Below are 16,898 nucleotides of genomic sequence, written 5' to 3'. Positions count from 1 at the left end.
TGCATTCCCAGTGAACGCATGACGACCCAGTTATCCTTCAGGCTCTGTAGCCTGGGATCCGTCTTTTCAGAGAAGAGGCCCTGCCTGTCGAATGGCAGGTCCTGGATCGTGTATTGTAGCTCCGGCGGTAGTCCGGAAGACTGCAGCCACGATATACGGCGCATGGCTACGCCCGACGCCAGAGTCCTCGCTCCTGAATCTGTGGCATCTAAGGATGCCTGTAGCGAGGTCCTGGTGACCCTCCTGCCCATGAAAATTCCTGGCGTGAGTCCTGGGGGAGCAGCTCTGTAAATTTGCCAACAGCCTCCCAGGTGTTGTGGCTGTAACGGCTCAGGAGGGCCTGCTGGTTTGCCACACGGAGCTGAAGGCCTCCAGCAGAATAAATTTTACGGCCCAGCAAGTCCATGCGCCTGGCTTCCCTGGATTTTGGTGCAGGAGCCTGTTGGGTGTGGCGTTCCCGCTCGTTGACTGATTGTACCACCAAGGAGTAGGGAGCGGGGTGTACGTAGAGGTACTCATACCTCTTGGATGGTACCATATACTTCCTTTCCACGCCGCGGGCAGTGGGTGGAATGGAGGCCGGAGACTGCCAGATGGTGTCCGCCTTCGCCTGGATCGACTTAATGAAGGGGAAGGCTACCCTGGTCGGTGCCTCCACCAAGAGGATGCTTACTACCGGGTCCTCTACTTCCGGGACTTCCTCTACAGGAAGGTTTATGTTCTGGGCAACTCGCCTCAGCAGGTCCTGATGTGCCCGGAGATCAATCGGCGGGGGACCTGATGAAGATGTGCCCGCTACCGCCTCATCCAGGGACGAGGACGAAGGCACCCCAGGGAGGAATGGTTCTTGCACAGAAGCCTCCGTTTCCCGGGCATCCTGCTGCACCAGGGGATCCGTGGGGTCTTCCTCCATACCTGAGGGGGGGGGGACTGACTGTGGCCTCTGGTGCACGACGCTCCGATGGGTTGGAGCGAGCTTGTCCCGAAGGTTCGCCCTGGGCTTGGTGGTATGCCCAGGGCGTCCAAAAGGACCATTGAGGTGGACCCTGGTCTGTGCGGGCGTGAACATCCGAACCCCCATAAGAGGCGCTGTCCATATGAGAAGAAGCGGACGAGTGCCTCGAAGGCCATGGAGGAGCTGTCGATGACTGTGGCAGGCCTCTGCGCATCCCGACGTCGCTGCGCGGTGCCGGTGAATGGTACTGGGAGTCATGGCGGTACCGTGATCTAGACCGGGACCTGCTACCTGCTCGGTGCCAGGAGGTCGACCGGTGCCATCCACTGCCATGCCGGGATCGGCTGCGGTAGGAACGTTGGTGCCGTGATCTAGACCGGTGCTGAGAGTAGTACCACGGCAACCGGGATCTTGAACGGTGCTGCGAGTACGACCGGTGCCGCAGGTAGCGGTTCCAGGACTGCGAGCAGCGTCTAGATCTCGAGCGGCGACGCTGGGAGCGGTCCCTCGATTTGGAACGGGACCGATGCCCGGTAGTACCCGGCGAATGCGGCCGTACCATGGCGGGCTTGCCCATCGATTGGATAACCCGCACCGGCGGTGCCGGGGGTTGGGGTAGCTCGGGCTCTGTCAGTGTGATGAGGTCGCGTGCCGCTGAGAAGGTCTCCGGCGTGGAGGGCACGACAAGCTCGACCCCTGTCCTCACTGGGGAGCTGAAAGGCACCGGACTCAACGGTCTCTGAGGGGCCGGAGTCGACGGTGCGACGACGCTCGGTGCCGCGGAGGATGACGGTGCCGGGCGGTCAGGTTTTGAGGCACGCTCTGACTGTAGTGCAGTTGCAGGCACCACAGGAGCCCTGTGCTTTTTGCTCCTCGGGGAGAGGGAGCGGTGCCGGCTAGGGTGCCGGGCTGGTGCCGAGCGGGAAGTTGGAGCCTTCGCCGGCGCCGGGCGGTCCGGAGCGGCGGCGACACTTGGTCCCGGTGCCGGAGTCGATGCCGATGGTGGGGGAGTCAGTACTGCCTCCATCAGGATCTGCTTCAGGCGACTGTCCCGCTTCTTCTTCGTTCGGGTCTTGAACGCCTTGCAGATCTGACGCATGTCCACAAGGTGGGACTCACCTAGGCACCTCAGGCAGGAGTCGTGTGGATCTCCTGTTGGCATCGGCCGATGACAGGCCGCACAAGGCTTAAAGCCGGGTGAACCGGGCATGGGCCCCGGCACTGCGGGGAGGAAAAAGGGGCGAACCCCCGATCCTCAGTATAACTATTTACAACTACACTTAATTAACTTTATAACTACAACTATTACTATAATAACTGAACTATATACACTAAACTGCAGAAGAGTGAAACGCTAGGGAGGTGGAGAACGGCTAGCCGTGCTCCACAGTTCCAATGACCGACACGGGCGGTAAGAAGGAACTGAGGAGCGGGCGGGCCAGCAGGGGTATATATCAGGCGCCATACCAGCGCCACTCCAGGGGGCGACCTGCTGGCCCACCGAGTGTTGCTAGGGTAAAAAGTCTCCGACGAACGTGCACGCGGCGCGCGCACACCTAATTGGAATGGATATGAGCAAGCACTCGAAGAAGAACAATAATACGTAGCATTTTAATAGTTTTTCATATCTTCACAGGTCTACAAATAAATTAATTCTCACAACACCCCTGTAATTCTGAAATTAAGTTGGTCATTCTTCTTATTGTACACCTGAGAAAGCTGTGATTCAGCTAAATTACGTGATTTGCTGAGGACCACATAGAAGTCAGTGACAGATCCTGTATTAGAACAAAAGCATTCCAACTCACGAGTCTTTGCTTAAACCATTAGACCATTTTATCTCACTTCTACATTGCCTTCTTTTTATGGTAGCCATGACTTTTTCCTCATTTTATATCCCTTTCCATATGCTGTACCATCAAAATACACACAAATTCAGTGAGTTAAAAATTTATTGTTAAATATTCTCATGTAAGTAGTTTAATATACTTCTTTCCTATCGTCATGTAACTTACACAGAAATCAACGTTATTGTAATACATATGTTGTTCATGAACGTTTGTCTCTTATGAGAAGCCTTTGAAGGGTGATCTTGTCACATGGCTAATAATTTTATCCTTGGTTGATTAACTGTATCAGCTTCAAGTTGTGCCATTTAAAAGAGGGCAGAATTGCTTCCAAAAAGCATGTAATCTCACTGTATAAGGAAACTGTTATCTTTTAGACAGCTGTTAAGCCTTTGTTGATTAAGGAAATATTTGAGGTTGAAGCCTGATTGTTCTCAATTTCTATTATAAACACATTTTTAATATTTCTGAATGAGAGAATGCTTTTAGTTATCAAGAGAAATCTGGCATTGAAAACACTGATGTTCATATTAGGGTTTTTTCTTCATCCATTGTGATCTTGATGTTTCATTGTTGCTGAAAATTGGCTGATTCATTCAGTGTAACATGATCGTTCTATATGCAGGCAAAAAGAAATGAATTACCCTTGGTAGATTTCCTTCTGGAGAGTTCTATTTCAATCAAGTATCTTTACCTTTTCTCTAATTTTGTTCATTTTCTTCTTTTCGTACAATTCAAGTAAATATATTGTAGAAATACAAAATCAGAGTATTTCAATGAGGATGGGATTTGGGGAATTAGTCCCAAAATATGCTTTATCTTATGGCTGGTTTTGAAAATACCAGATCCTCTTGTCAAATAAGGAGCAGCTCAGGGATAAAAGAGTAAATGTGTGTGCAAAATTGTAGCATGTTGTCAGGGTAATATCCCTTTATAGATTATATTATAGATGTTGTCAGGGTATATTCCTTTCTAGATAAAAGCAAGAAGATAACAGATCAAAATTTGCTTCTATGACTCCAGTCGTATGTACACCTAGACTAATACTTCAGAAATCAATCATATACTACAGTCTCATTTCAACTTTTAGCTTTCTGATTTGACAAGTACAGAATTTTCTCTCATAATTTGTCTGCATGAAATCATGAGCATCTTTCTGTTTTCATTTTAATACTGTCTTGTATTATCACCATGAATGTACAATGGATGTCACCATGGAAAATACTGTTGTTGGTTTCTGAAGTAATTATTACTTTGGCAGTAGGTGCACCAGCAATTGTTCCATCTTTGAGCCATAAAGGGATGTAAATGCCCAGAAACAAGCAGAGGGGGCATCAGAACGAATGTAGTATGTTCCCCTCCCTGAAAACATGGAAGCTTTTCCACACCAGCACTATGCAGTTAGATTTCAATGTATATTTGATTGCATTGGAAGGGGGGGCGAACTTAGGAAGCCTCTGCTCTATACAGCATGCTCCCCTAAGTATCCAATGGAAATATGCGTAGAAAAGTCAGTGTTAATTAATTCTGCTATTTGCAGTATTAGCAGGTGTGCTTTGCGTTTGCTGCTCCACTTTGGTGATGTGATAGAGGGAACATTAGCATCCTGGCTCTTAACAGTGCCAGGCTTGCACAGAGTGAGTTACAGAGAGAAGCATAGAGGGTCTGGTTCTCCACATGGATGCTCCACGAGCTGTGGATTGAGATCAGATTTCTCCATGGCTCCTCTGACTCTTTGTGTACTTCAGTGGCTGCATCCTCCATGTAACCTCATTACTCTGATGAACATATGAGTCAGGTTTTTCTCAGCTTGAAAACCATAGGTTTTTACACTACTACTTCTCTTCCCTCTGTTTTTTCTGCATTATAAGATAATGTAGGCCACCGCATTTACCACTGGAGACTCCTTTAAATATTCTTCTTCCTTGTCTATTATTTTATTAGATGGATGAACCGTCTGGGTCTTGCAGCCATTGGTTATACACCTGATGACAAGAATATTCGGCCAGATGAAGGTAAGGCTTCTGTGATTTTAAACAAAATTGACTTAGAGGTCTGATAAGAAACAGAGCCTCCAAAAATGCTTCTGTTAACTGTGTCATCTCATGATTTGGACATAAATCACAGATATCTCACAATGAGTTGATTAATGTAGGCAGTATCTTTTTCTGTTTGTTTTCATAGATATGTGTAACCTCTTAGAAAATATATTTAGCTTTGCAAACAGAAGAAAAAATGAAATCCAGAATGATCATTTGAAAAAGCAAAGAAAACATTCTTAAGGCACTCTTTAGGAAAACAAGCATGATGAATAGAATTGCTATTTTACATTTAGTATAAGAATGCTAAGTGAAAGCAAATGGCTCTGCATAGGTCTCTGTTAGTGCCATCAGCTGTGCTAATTCCTAATGGGAGAGTGACATGGGCATAAGGCATGTTGCACTTTAAACCCCTTTTAGTCCTTCTTGAGTGCACTCTTCAAGTTACAGGCTTGGCTTCCTTCACCTCTCTCGCGGTGGAACCCCAAAGACCTACCACCCTTGGACTGGATTTCTGGGTTGCAGCCCTGATTCCAAACTGTGTTAACATAACAGGCCCAAATGTAGCTGGCACTTGCAAGAAATTTTCTCTTTAGGAGTCTGTGACCAGCAACTGATTAAAGAGAGTTAAAAAGTTGTATCAAAACAAACAGATTTTTGTTCACCCAAAGATACATAGTAAGAAGGTAAGAGGGATAAAACAACAAAAGGCATATATGCCACATTCTTACATCACTTTATTCTTTTCTTGCAAGTGTTGGGTAAGATCCACTCAACCCAGCAATCGCTACTCCTGGCTGGGAGTGATAGACGACAGGCTTTGCAGTATTCTCTTATGTCTCTCTCTGTCAGAGGCTCACCTCCAGCCACTGCTGCCACTCAACACCCCCTTCCTTCCTGGGCTGGGAACATTAGTGGTTTAATATCCCCTTTGATGCCAGGTTTGGGCCTGAGAAGAATAAACCTTGCTCTCTGACAGTACCTTATTTTTGCCATTGTTTCATTTCCTGTTTGTTTCCCTCCTAACAGTCTTCTCTAAGTTAACTCCTCAAAATTAGGCAGGATAATATCAAGCCAATAAACTGAGATGTAAGTGCATATGATGTTGATTAAAAATAATACAGATAACTCCCTCATTCTCCACAGAGAGACATAGTAGCCCTTCCCCCCATTTCTCCACCAGCCAGCAGAGCAAGTCACACACAGCTGGGGAGAGGAGAATGCACTCATTTAAAGAGAAAATAGTAAACAGGAGAGAAAAATGAACTGAGAAAAAGTGTACTTTGTTTTTCCATTATGCAGTCCAGATACAGTCTTGTGTATCATCACATACAGATTATGATAAAATACCAAGATTATGATGAAATACCGAATTGGACAATAGAATGACTTGATGATTAACTGAATATTTTGATATTGCGGTTTGTAAATGCTTTTGTCTTCTATGATGGAATACGCAACTCCTTTCTGATTATTACTGTTGGGAAAGAGAATTTCACTACAAGCACAACACAGAGTGCCTGATTTGATAGGCTATAGGTATAGTCCTTGGGTGAGTTTTTAGGCATTGAGCTGAAAGCAAAGTGCCTTTCAACCATCCAGGAAGTCTGTCCATGAAAGTCAGTGGATTGATGTTCCTAAGGTTAGGCCTACGCTGAAAAGAAATCCCATGGCAGCAAGTCTCAGAACCATGGTCAACTGACTTGGGCTTGTGGGACTCATGCTATGGGGCTAAAAATAGCAGTATAGACATTCCTGCTTGTGCTGGAGCCTGGGCTTTGAGACCTGGCAAGGCAGGTGGGTCTCAGAGCCCAGGCTCCACCCCAGGCAAGAATGCCTACACTGCTATTTTTAGCCCTCTAGTTCAAGCCCCCAGAGCCCAAATCAGATGAACCAGGCTCTGCGACTCACTGCTGTAGAGGATTTTTTGCAATGTAGATGTGCCATAAGTGTCTGAGTAACAGATTTTCAAAGGTACTTAGGGGTTTGAAGATGTAGATTGGTAACTAGTGGGATTTTCAAAAGTGCCTGAGTGGGTTAGGCACTTAACTCCCTGTGAAATCAGTGGACTTAGATGCTTAACCTGCTCAGGCTCTTTTGAAAATCCCATTAGGCACCTATCCATGTCTTAAGGCAATGGTCACCAACTGGTAGATTGTGATTGACTAGTTGATCCTGGAGCCTCTGACAGGCTATCACAATCTCCGGCTGCTAAAATTCCGGTGATGCAGCGGGGCTAAGGCAGGCTCCCTGCCTGCCATGGCCCCACGCTGCTCCCAGAAGTGGCCAGCACACCCTTGAGGCCCTGGAGGTGGGGGGGGACAGGGTTCTTCGTGCATCGCTCCTGCCTGCAAGCACTTCCCCCACAGCTCCCATTGGCTGAGAACAGGGAACTGCGGCCAATGGGAGCTGCAGGGATGGTGCCTGCAGAGACGGGCTCCATGCGAAGACCCTGCCCCCCCACCAGGGGCCACAGGGGCGTGATGGCAGCTTCTGGGAGCAGCGTTGGGCTGGGGCAGGCAGGGAGCCTGTATTAGCCCTGCTGTGCCACTGCCTGAGGTAAGTGCCACCCGATGGGAGCCCACATTCCTCCCACACCCCAATTCCCAGCCCTGAGCCCCCTCCCTGGAGCCAGCTCCCCATACCCCCTCCTGCACCCCAACATTCTGCCCCAGCCCAGATCCCCCTCCTGCACCTAGACTCCCTCCCAGAGCCCACACCTCATCCTGCACCTCAACACTCTGCCCTAGCCTGGAGCCTCCTCCTGCATCCAACTCCCTCACAGAGCTTGCTTCCTTCACCCCTTCTTGCACCCCAACACCTGCCCCAGACTCATCCCAGAATCCCCTCCTACACTCCGAACCCCTCGCCCCCAGCCAGGGCCGGCGCTACCATTTAGGCAGCCTAGGCAATTGCCTAGGGCGCCAGAATAATTGGTGGGCGCCGTTTTGCCAGAGGGGGCAGTAGGCAGCTCCGGTGGAGCTGCCGCAGTCATGCCTGCAGACGGTCGGCTGCTCACGTGGTTCCGGTGGACAACCCGCAGGCGTTACTGCGGCAGCTCCACCGGAGCCATGAAGCACTGGACCCTCCGCAGGCACGACTGCGGCAGCTCCAGCGGAGCCGCGGGACGGCGAAATTGCCGTCCGCCTAGGGCGCTCAAACCCCTAGCGCCGGTCCTGCCCCCAGCCCAGAGCCCACACCCCAGTTCCCCCCGCAAGCCCAGTGAAAGTGGGGGGGGAGAACTAACAACAAAGCGAGGGGGGATGGAGTGAGCAGGGCAGAGCCTCAGGGAAGAGGCGGGGTACAGCCTGGGTTGCACTTAAATTCAAAAAGTGATCTTGTGCATAAAAAGATTGGAGACCACTGTCTTAAGGCATCTAAATATCTTAGAAAATCCAGCCCTTAGACGCTTCAGAGACTGGGATTTACACCTTGTCTAGATCAGAGAAAGTATCAATTATGCTTTGAAAATGTTGCCAATATTATCCTATGAGTAAATATTTCAATGAAAGGAACATTTTGTTTCCAGATTACTGGAGTGAAAGTGACCAGGATGATATTGATGGTTCCTTAACCCTGAAACAGGAAGGCCCTTCAGCACTATGTGACACCTACCATCGAACATCCTCAGTAAGTCATGAATAGTACATGCTATATAAGGCCAAGAAATAAATGTCCATGCTTCTTTGATCAGTATTTTGCTTGTTTTGTAATGGTATCTAATTACATTATGAGCAGAGTAGAGGTGGTTCTCAGCTGTAAACTCTGAGAATATTATCATTTCTAGTGGCTAAGAACTGGAGTGAATGTTCTGAAAATAAGAAATGGGAGCACATAGAAAGAAGAGGCATCTGCTGTCTTACTCTGCTGTGTTTGCCTAGTGTGGTCAAGCCATTTTTTTCTTTAAAAAAGAAAAATCCAATACAAAAGGAATACATAGATTTTTGACTCCAGTATGAATAAAATGTCTTGTGCTTGGGTCATCTCTCTTAACTGAGAATTTATACTGTATCTACAGTGTTCCATGCTTACTAGAAATTAAGATTTTTAGATTATATGCATATAATAGTCATGATCTGGAGGAAACATACTTTATTTATAAGAAACATATCTTTAAAGACAAGCTTCTTTCAAAATATAGCATTTTGTAAAATACCCATTGTATCTGCAATATTTTTCTTAAGTGTTTTAAAGCAAAAAATAGCTGATAAAAGTTGTGTACAGTGTATGAGCAGGTTCTGATAACTGATAAAAGCACTGCTGCTATACAATACATGAGTAGGCTGTGATATTTAATCTTTGTTTCTAAGTGCAGATAGGACTGTTCTCTATTTTTCTTTCAGATTTTTCTTCAGCGTGAATGACACGATCCTCACACAACCAGAACCAAAGAAAGAATGACTGAGGCAACAGCATCACATGGGTGAAGTTCAGACTGATTTTCACCCATGTGATGCTGTTTTATCAACCGGGATACAGGTTAAGCCCCTCCCTTTCTGTTTTTCCACTTTTTTGCCTTTCTCTCTTTTTTAAATTAAAATAATACAAAGACCAAGCAGAATTTAATTAAAATAATTTGGATAAGCTCAGCAGTCCCCTAAAATTTAAGTTTTCTTGGATGCTGAAGTGTCTTTTTTTTTTTTCTTCCCTGTTTGGCTGGAACATCTTCCCTTTGAAAAGAAAGGAAATCCAGTTATGGTTTCTTTCTGGGGCTTCCATGTCTTCTTCAAAACACACTGCTGGACTAGCTGTAAGCTGGTTAGGTCTTTGCAAAACCTATACCAGTGCTATCCTGTCCTTTCCAGCAGGAGTGGCTCTTGGGCAGAGAATGTGTCAAAACAAGAATAGGGAGTGGTTAAAAATATAGTGCTTACATAAAGTATTACACAGTTAGTTATGTCTTGCTCACTAAGAGTTTATATTGTGATATATCAAACTATACAGATCAGATCATTTGGTTAGTACTAACATATACTGAACTGTATCTGTTGTGGTTTGCCAATGTCTAGTCACAATTATGTCTTTATAATAAGATATTTTCATTCCTTCTTAGGTGAATTCTTCAAGTCCATTCCCTGAACCCAAACATGGTCGACACTTTTCAAGCGAATCTACCCACTCTTATTCTTCTGCAGAGGATTCCCGACAAGATGCCACAGGAAGTACACACTTGTCAGGATGCAGACCTCCCTATCGAGAGAGGCGCTCATGGCAGGACCTGATAGAGACCCCCTTAACCAGTTCTGGCCTCCATTTTCTTCAGACTGTTCCTCCTGACCCAGAATACATGAGTGGCCGACCTGGAATGTCACCAGAGAGGCGAAGACAGGCAACATTACCAGTCCAAAGACGTCACAATCATGAACGAGATGGACCTTTCCCTTTGGTGGAGTGGCAAAGAGGATATAGTTCTCATAACAGGCCCCAGAAGCAACGTAGTCAAAGCCTTCCACGAAACAGAGATGTCAGGGGCAAAGGGCATGTGAAGTCTTCAGGCATAATAGAAGAGAAGTCTGAAGAGAAACTTATAAAAAAGCAAAATAGTTTCTGTGAAGAAGGTAAGATTTTGAAGGGACTGTGAGACCAATACTCACCATTGACCTCAATGGGAGCTTTGCCATTGACCTCACTGATGAATGATCAGGCTTTATATGAATATCTTTGTGGCAGAATTATAATTTCCAAGAAAGCTGAAAATATGGAGATTGCATTAGTTACTACACCATAATTTTGGTTCAGAAAGTCTGTGTATGTTCTGATTCCAACTTTACTGTTGACCAGAACAATTGATTTTTATCAATTCTCCAATCAGGAAAGGATATCAGGTCGTTATTCCATAGGCAACTTTCAGAATTCTTGAGCTTTTCAGGATCTTCCAAAGTTGCCTGGATTGTTAAAAAAAATATTTTTTTTTCCAGAAAACATAAAGGAAATCAGGGAAAGTACAGATGGTCTGCAAGAGCTGTACAAGTCTTTGGAACAAGCCAGCTTGTCAGCCTTTGGAGAGCAGCGTCCTTCTACCAAGCAGGAATTCCGGAAGTCTTTTGTAAAGAGGTGCAATGATCCAATTATCAATGAAAAACTTCATCACATCAGAGTTCTCAAGAGCACTTTAAAAGTAAGCTGTTGCCATTAATGTTTATGTTCAACATGAAATTGTAACAGTGTAGCTTCTTAAAATTTTCAGTGTATGGACTTTTATTTTAGAGAGAGAATTAGGTGACAAGGAAGCTTTGGCAGTACTGAGAGAAACAGAAGGTAGGGGACAGTTGCCAACCTCACAACCATTGCCAGTATTTGGCACTCTTGTTACCTGTGTCAAGAAGGATGCCAAGGACTAAATTGTCAAGAAGACCTAATTTACTACACTTTTACAATTAGAGATGGTCACTGAAAGCCATTGTGGAATCATGCCAACGGGTATAGATTGCATTTCACTGTGAGCTGTAACAGTTCTATGTATAGATAAAGGACCTTAGTGTGCATTGCAGTTGCTCTAGCACCTTTCATTAGCGCTCAAGGACAAATAAAAGGCTAAGTACAACATGTCATTTAAATTGTATTTCTGAAATGTGCTGTGGGTTTTTTTTGGCATTTAACAGGCAAAGGAAGGGGACTTGGTAACTATCAACAATCTTCTGGATGATCCCAACTTGACATCAAAGAAGTTCAAAGAGTGGAAGCTAAAGAACTATGAATTTTTCCTGGACATTTGTGAGTACAGCGCTGCTCTGAAACCTCAAAATGGAGCCGCTGAACTTATAACCCCCACACCACTGCTGACACACACACATTCATTCATTGAAACACATGTCTGACAGGACTAGCACCATGAACACTTGCTGAGTGCCATGAGAAATCCAATATGGCAAACTCTGTAATATTTGTAAATGTACTCAGCAGTATTGTAAATAACTTGGATAAGAGAATAGTGCCACAGGATGCCTACTACATTGCATGATAAGTATTATTCTGTTCTGAATTATTTTGTTTGCTATTATCAACCAACATGCTTATCAAGTTCTGCATTAGAAAGAAGCAGTGAAGAAGTGTAATGGAAAATATATACCAGTATATTTATTTAAGGACTATACTAAAGCTAAGCTTATAGTAATGAGTTCTTACAACCATTTTTATATATGTAAACATATCTACGTATATAAAAGGTAACATGGTAGTTTATATTTTTTAAAATACCCTAAAATTCACCTTTTCACAAGTTTTTCTTGAAGGAAATATATATATATATAAAAAAATACATTGGCCACTCTTAGGGGTGCACATTTTTTTCCAACCTTTCCAATCAGTAGTAGCTACCATCTTTATGAAATTACAGAAGACCAGAGTAATAAAGTCAACTTAACCACTTCCGTGTGCCTTACAGTGTATAATGTATATATCCAGTAAATAGACTCTCCTTTAGCCCTATGGGTATACTGTACGTGCCACTTTGATGTTGTGCTTATTTTTAAAAGAATGAGCTTGCCTTTAAAAGAAGTGGCCACAGGCATGCAAGTGTGGCACAGAAGAGGTTAAGATACAAGTAAAAGAAAGCTGGTTGTTCACCGATGCTGTCACTTGATCTGACTTTTCTATCTACTTTGAAGTGTTTCATAGGCCTCGTCCAAACTAGGGGAGGAAAATCGATCTTAGATACGCAACTTCAGCTATGTGAATAACGTAGCTGAAGTCGAATATCTAAAATCGAATTACTCACCCGTCCAGACGGCGCGGGATCGATGTCCGCGGCTCTCCGTGTCGATTCCGGAACTCCGTTCGGGTTGATGGAGTTCCGGAATCGATGTAAGTGCGCTCGGGGATCGATATATCGCGTCTAGACTAGACGCAATATATCGATCCCCGAGCAATCGATTTTAACCCGCCGATACGGCGGGTTAGTCTGGACGTGGGCTTAGTAAAAGAAAAACATCTGCTTCTGAAGATGGTAGCTATGGCAGTTTTCATAATCACACCACTGTGAATTTAGTGCCACAAACCTGTGAGTCATAATTATTAAAATATTGTTATCTGAGGCTTCAAGATTGAGAATTAAGTAAAAGATTCTTGAACTGATCAGTTGTTTGTATATCAGACTGTCATAGATCTGGGTAAAGAATTCATATTGTTCAAAATTATTAATCATATAATTCTTTATCTGTAGATATTTCATGAACAAGTTAATTGCAAGCATTCAATTCAGTATTTGAATTTCAATCTATATTAGTTAGTTTTAAATGGGTGAATAAAATCACATGGTTTCTTTCTGTTCCCTGCTTAGAAACTTGAAGAATCGAGTTTTTGGAGTGAATACTTACATTTATGAAAACAGAATCTGCTTTCCATAAATATTCTTGAAATATGCACTTAAAACTCAAGTTTCTGCAAACGTTCCTGCTAGTGAACTTATTTATTAAAATAGTCTTAGAAAGCAAACAGAACAATCAAAGCAATTTCATATATAAATTCGAATAAATATTTGCCGAAAAATGGTTTTGCAGTATGTGCCCAGTTCTAGTTTCACAGAAGAAATCAAATTGTAAAGTTCAAATTATTTGTTATGATATGAAACGGAAAAAAAATGGCTCAAGGAGATAAATTTACTTACTTTATAAAGACCAGAATTTCGTGAGAAAGCATCCTTTTGTTTAGTTCATTTACAATACGGTACCTGAAAAAAAGGAATACTACTTATTTTTCTGTTATCACTATTACACCATCATTTATTTGAACCACAGCGGACACAGTGGTAAAAAAATTCACCCTGAAATAATTCCAAGATATAGTTATATTATTAGTAGAAGAGTATTACTGACCTTTATATTGGGTTCTCTGCATCACACCAGCTCTTGAATCATGAAATTATTGCAGTACAATTATAATTACATTTGGATAGAACATACATTTAGGTCCCTAATTCGACAAAGCAATTAAGTCCATGCTAGGTCCCATTCAGGTCAATGGGTCCGTAAGCATGGGCTTAAAAGGGTATGATCCTGCTGCTGTTTAAGTTAATGGCAAAATTCCCATTGGCTTCAGAGGAGCAGGATTAAGCCCTAAGTGCTCTGCTGAATAGTGATGGATTTAAGCATGCACTTAAAGTTAAGCCTGTGCCTAAGTGCTTTGCTGAACTGGAGCAATAATGAAGGTGCAGGGAATAGACCGAGAAAAACTTGCCATCACACATTCACCAAAATCAGAGTTGTGATATTCATATACAAACAGTAAACACAAATCTGAATGTATTTACTATGTGAACATTTTAATTAGTGCACCACTGAATAGAAAGAGCATGAAAAGAGGTATCTTTCTAACTGTTGTTCATATCAGATCTATAAATATTATAGATATAGATATCTATATCTCACTATTTTTTTATTGTTGTCCTCCATATGGTGTGGAAGGAGTATTATGTATTGAAATAAGCAATCGTGTAAGGTGGAAAAGCCACTCTGAAATTGTACTGCATAGTATATATGCACTAACAAGAAGCTATTGGTCACTGAATACTAATTAAATGGATTGTGCTTTTGGTGTTCTTACTGAGATTTAAACCATCTGCATTTTGGTTCAAACCCAAACTTTTGTACTAAGATTTTAAAACAATACTCAAGAGAGATTCCATTGTATTATAACCCAAAGATCAAAAAATGCCACTTGACTGGAGAATATGTTAAATGAAGTCTTCGGTAAACATTAAAAAGTGAACTTACACTCTTCTTCTCAAATATTAATTGGATAGAGATAAAATAGAAAAAATAATATTTTTTCTTAGTGGATATGTGCCTCCAAAAATAAATAAAAATGATAGCTAAGACATTGGATCGCAACCTTCATTTCTCAGAGGGTTTTGTATAATTAAAAGAAAAATAATCAAAGGTATTTCTGAAAGATCATGAGTGGCTGAAATTAGACTAGGCCATAAAACTAATTCCTCCCATGGCTTAAGAGATCACAACTTCTTTTGATCATATTTTCTTAAAGCTTTCGTCGGCATGAGTCTATTCGTTTTGAAGTTCTAAGTGATATGAGTCTATATTTTACTCTTGGAGAGTCATCCCCAGCAAAGAAACTAAAATGTGTTTTGGTTATTCAGGATTTTTAAAAGTGAGCTAATAAGGAAAATGAACTATTTTTCCTTTTAGTATATTCTGGAGAGGTTTCTCATGGCTGAGGTTGAGACAAACTGGGAGATAGGTTTAGAGCAATGCTTAGCCCCTAAAACAGGGGAAAAAATATTTCTAAGTCTAAAACAGTATCTTTATTCTTTTAGCTTTTACAAATATCACTAACATTTCAATAAAGACAAAGAATTTTGACACATTTACTTACATGCATACAAAATTATGTACAATAAATAAGAATCAGTGAAAGCTAATTTGCTAAGAAAATGTCAACCAATGTATGCCCCTCAATTTCTGTTTAATATTAGGAGAAGCAGAGTTTAACTTTCTAAACCAAACAAGACAAGACTTTCTGTATTTAGGTTTTAAAAAAAAACACTTGAGAATAAAGATGTGGAGTTCTTTAAGTAAAATAAGAAATTGTTTTTAAAATATGAATTATACATCCTACATTTAAAAACAGCCTCTGTCTTTTCCACTGGATAAAATAAATTATTAGGCTGGTTAATATAGACATTTTGTTTGACGTATGAGGTCAGGTATTTGGCTCTGCTTCTGACTATTTTGCCTTTTCAGGCTGTGCAAGAAAGTCAAAAAACTGCCCTAAAAGAGGCTGTTAGAAAGTTATCTTGGCATAGAAGAATCTCAGAAGAAAAGAATATAGACAGATCTACTCCACCAGTTCTTGCTCCCAGTGTAAAACGTGTCATAAGGGCAGGGCCAGGGAACACAGCATTCCAGTGAACCTTGTGGCATAATGGCACTGAGGCTGTTCAAATTTGTGCTCACAGTTGGCTCAGCTCCTAGCTAGCCCAGAGACATCTGCCTCCCCATTGCTTCAGTTGTGCAAAGCTCTGCTCCAGTGCAATGAGGTTTGGAGTCCATAGTGACTCTTGGATAAATAAATACTGTGGAAGCTGGGTTTATTTATTTATCTATAGATACTGTGGTAGATATTATATGTTATACAAATTGTGCATAAACCTGCATTAGCACAAATTGTTTAGGGGTTTGTAACCTTTAAGCCAATTGGAATGCAAGTTGTGATCCAAAGATTTTATTTATAAACAGTGGGCCTGATCGCATTTCAGTGAAATCCGTGGCAAAATTTCCTGATCCAAATTTGCCCTAACACCCCATAGAGTCCTGCTAACACCAATATGGTTGCATATGAGTAAGGGCAGGATTGGCTCTCTCTTGACTTCAGTGGTGGCACAAAATCAAGCCCAGAATCAATATATATTTATTATTTCAACAGAATTCCTGCCTGAATACTCAGATAAATCTTGTATTCTCGTTATCTTCAACCACATAAACAATATGTTTGGATGTATTTTATTTATTCAGATGTTTTCAAAGTTATCCAAACACTTTGAGGCTTTATTCTCACTTTCTGCAAGTAATATTTTTAACCAAAGATGTCACTCAATCAGCATGGCTTCTCTGCGACTCCACAAACTTCAGTATGTCTTTTTGTTGCTAAATGTTATTTTGTAACTGTATGCTTTTCACCAATCACCCTCTTTTTTTTATTATTATTGTTATTCTTCCATTTCCTCTAATATCATCCCGATATCTATCTATCTCAGTAGCACTTCCTTAAGGGTTTGAGACATTTTTTATTTTGTCATATTATGAAATGAAAATGTCCCTGAACTCATTCTGTTTAATAAAAAGAAATAATCAAAGGAAAAGCGAAGCTCTAACAAGTTGCAACATCAATATTATTTAATCATGGAGCAGAGATGTTGAGTCAGAGGCTATGTCTTAGCCCAGTTCCTACATGCAAAAGCAAATACAGGCCATAGCTGTCACACAAAGGGTGGAGACAACAGTGTAGAGCTGTCACCATGGGTATCAGAGGCATTATCTCCATAGTGCAATGAAGATTCTGGGCTGTGACACAGCCACTAGACAAGCTGTCAGGAGGCTGCTG

At 42.5% G+C, this 16,898-nt stretch overlaps 1 protein-coding gene across 1 annotated transcript in view; it reads left to right on the top strand.

Moving 5' to 3' along the window:
• LOC115657916 (connector enhancer of kinase suppressor of ras 2-like) overlaps positions 1-12,534 on the top strand; it is a 521,635-nt gene extending 509,101 nt beyond the window's left edge. Inside the window, exons 20-24 of the mRNA XM_030576266.1 lie at positions 4,747-4,817; positions 8,371-8,471; positions 9,895-10,399; positions 10,760-10,959; positions 11,444-12,534. Coding sequence (XP_030432126.1) covers positions 4,747-4,817; positions 8,371-8,471; positions 9,895-10,399; positions 10,760-10,959; positions 11,444-11,659 — 1,093 coding nt within the window. The 3' untranslated portion in view covers positions 11,660-12,534. The remainder of the gene's footprint in view (positions 1-4,746; positions 4,818-8,370; positions 8,472-9,894; positions 10,400-10,759; positions 10,960-11,443) is intronic.
• Positions 12,535-16,898: the final 4,364 nt, after the last annotated feature.

The sequence above is a fragment of the Gopherus evgoodei genome, chromosome 9 (genome assembly GCF_007399415.2).
Source record: "Gopherus evgoodei ecotype Sinaloan lineage chromosome 9, rGopEvg1_v1.p, whole genome shotgun sequence".
NCBI lineage: Eukaryota > Metazoa > Chordata > Testudines > Testudinidae > Gopherus > Gopherus evgoodei.
This window is presented reverse-complemented; position numbering and strand designations above follow the sequence as displayed.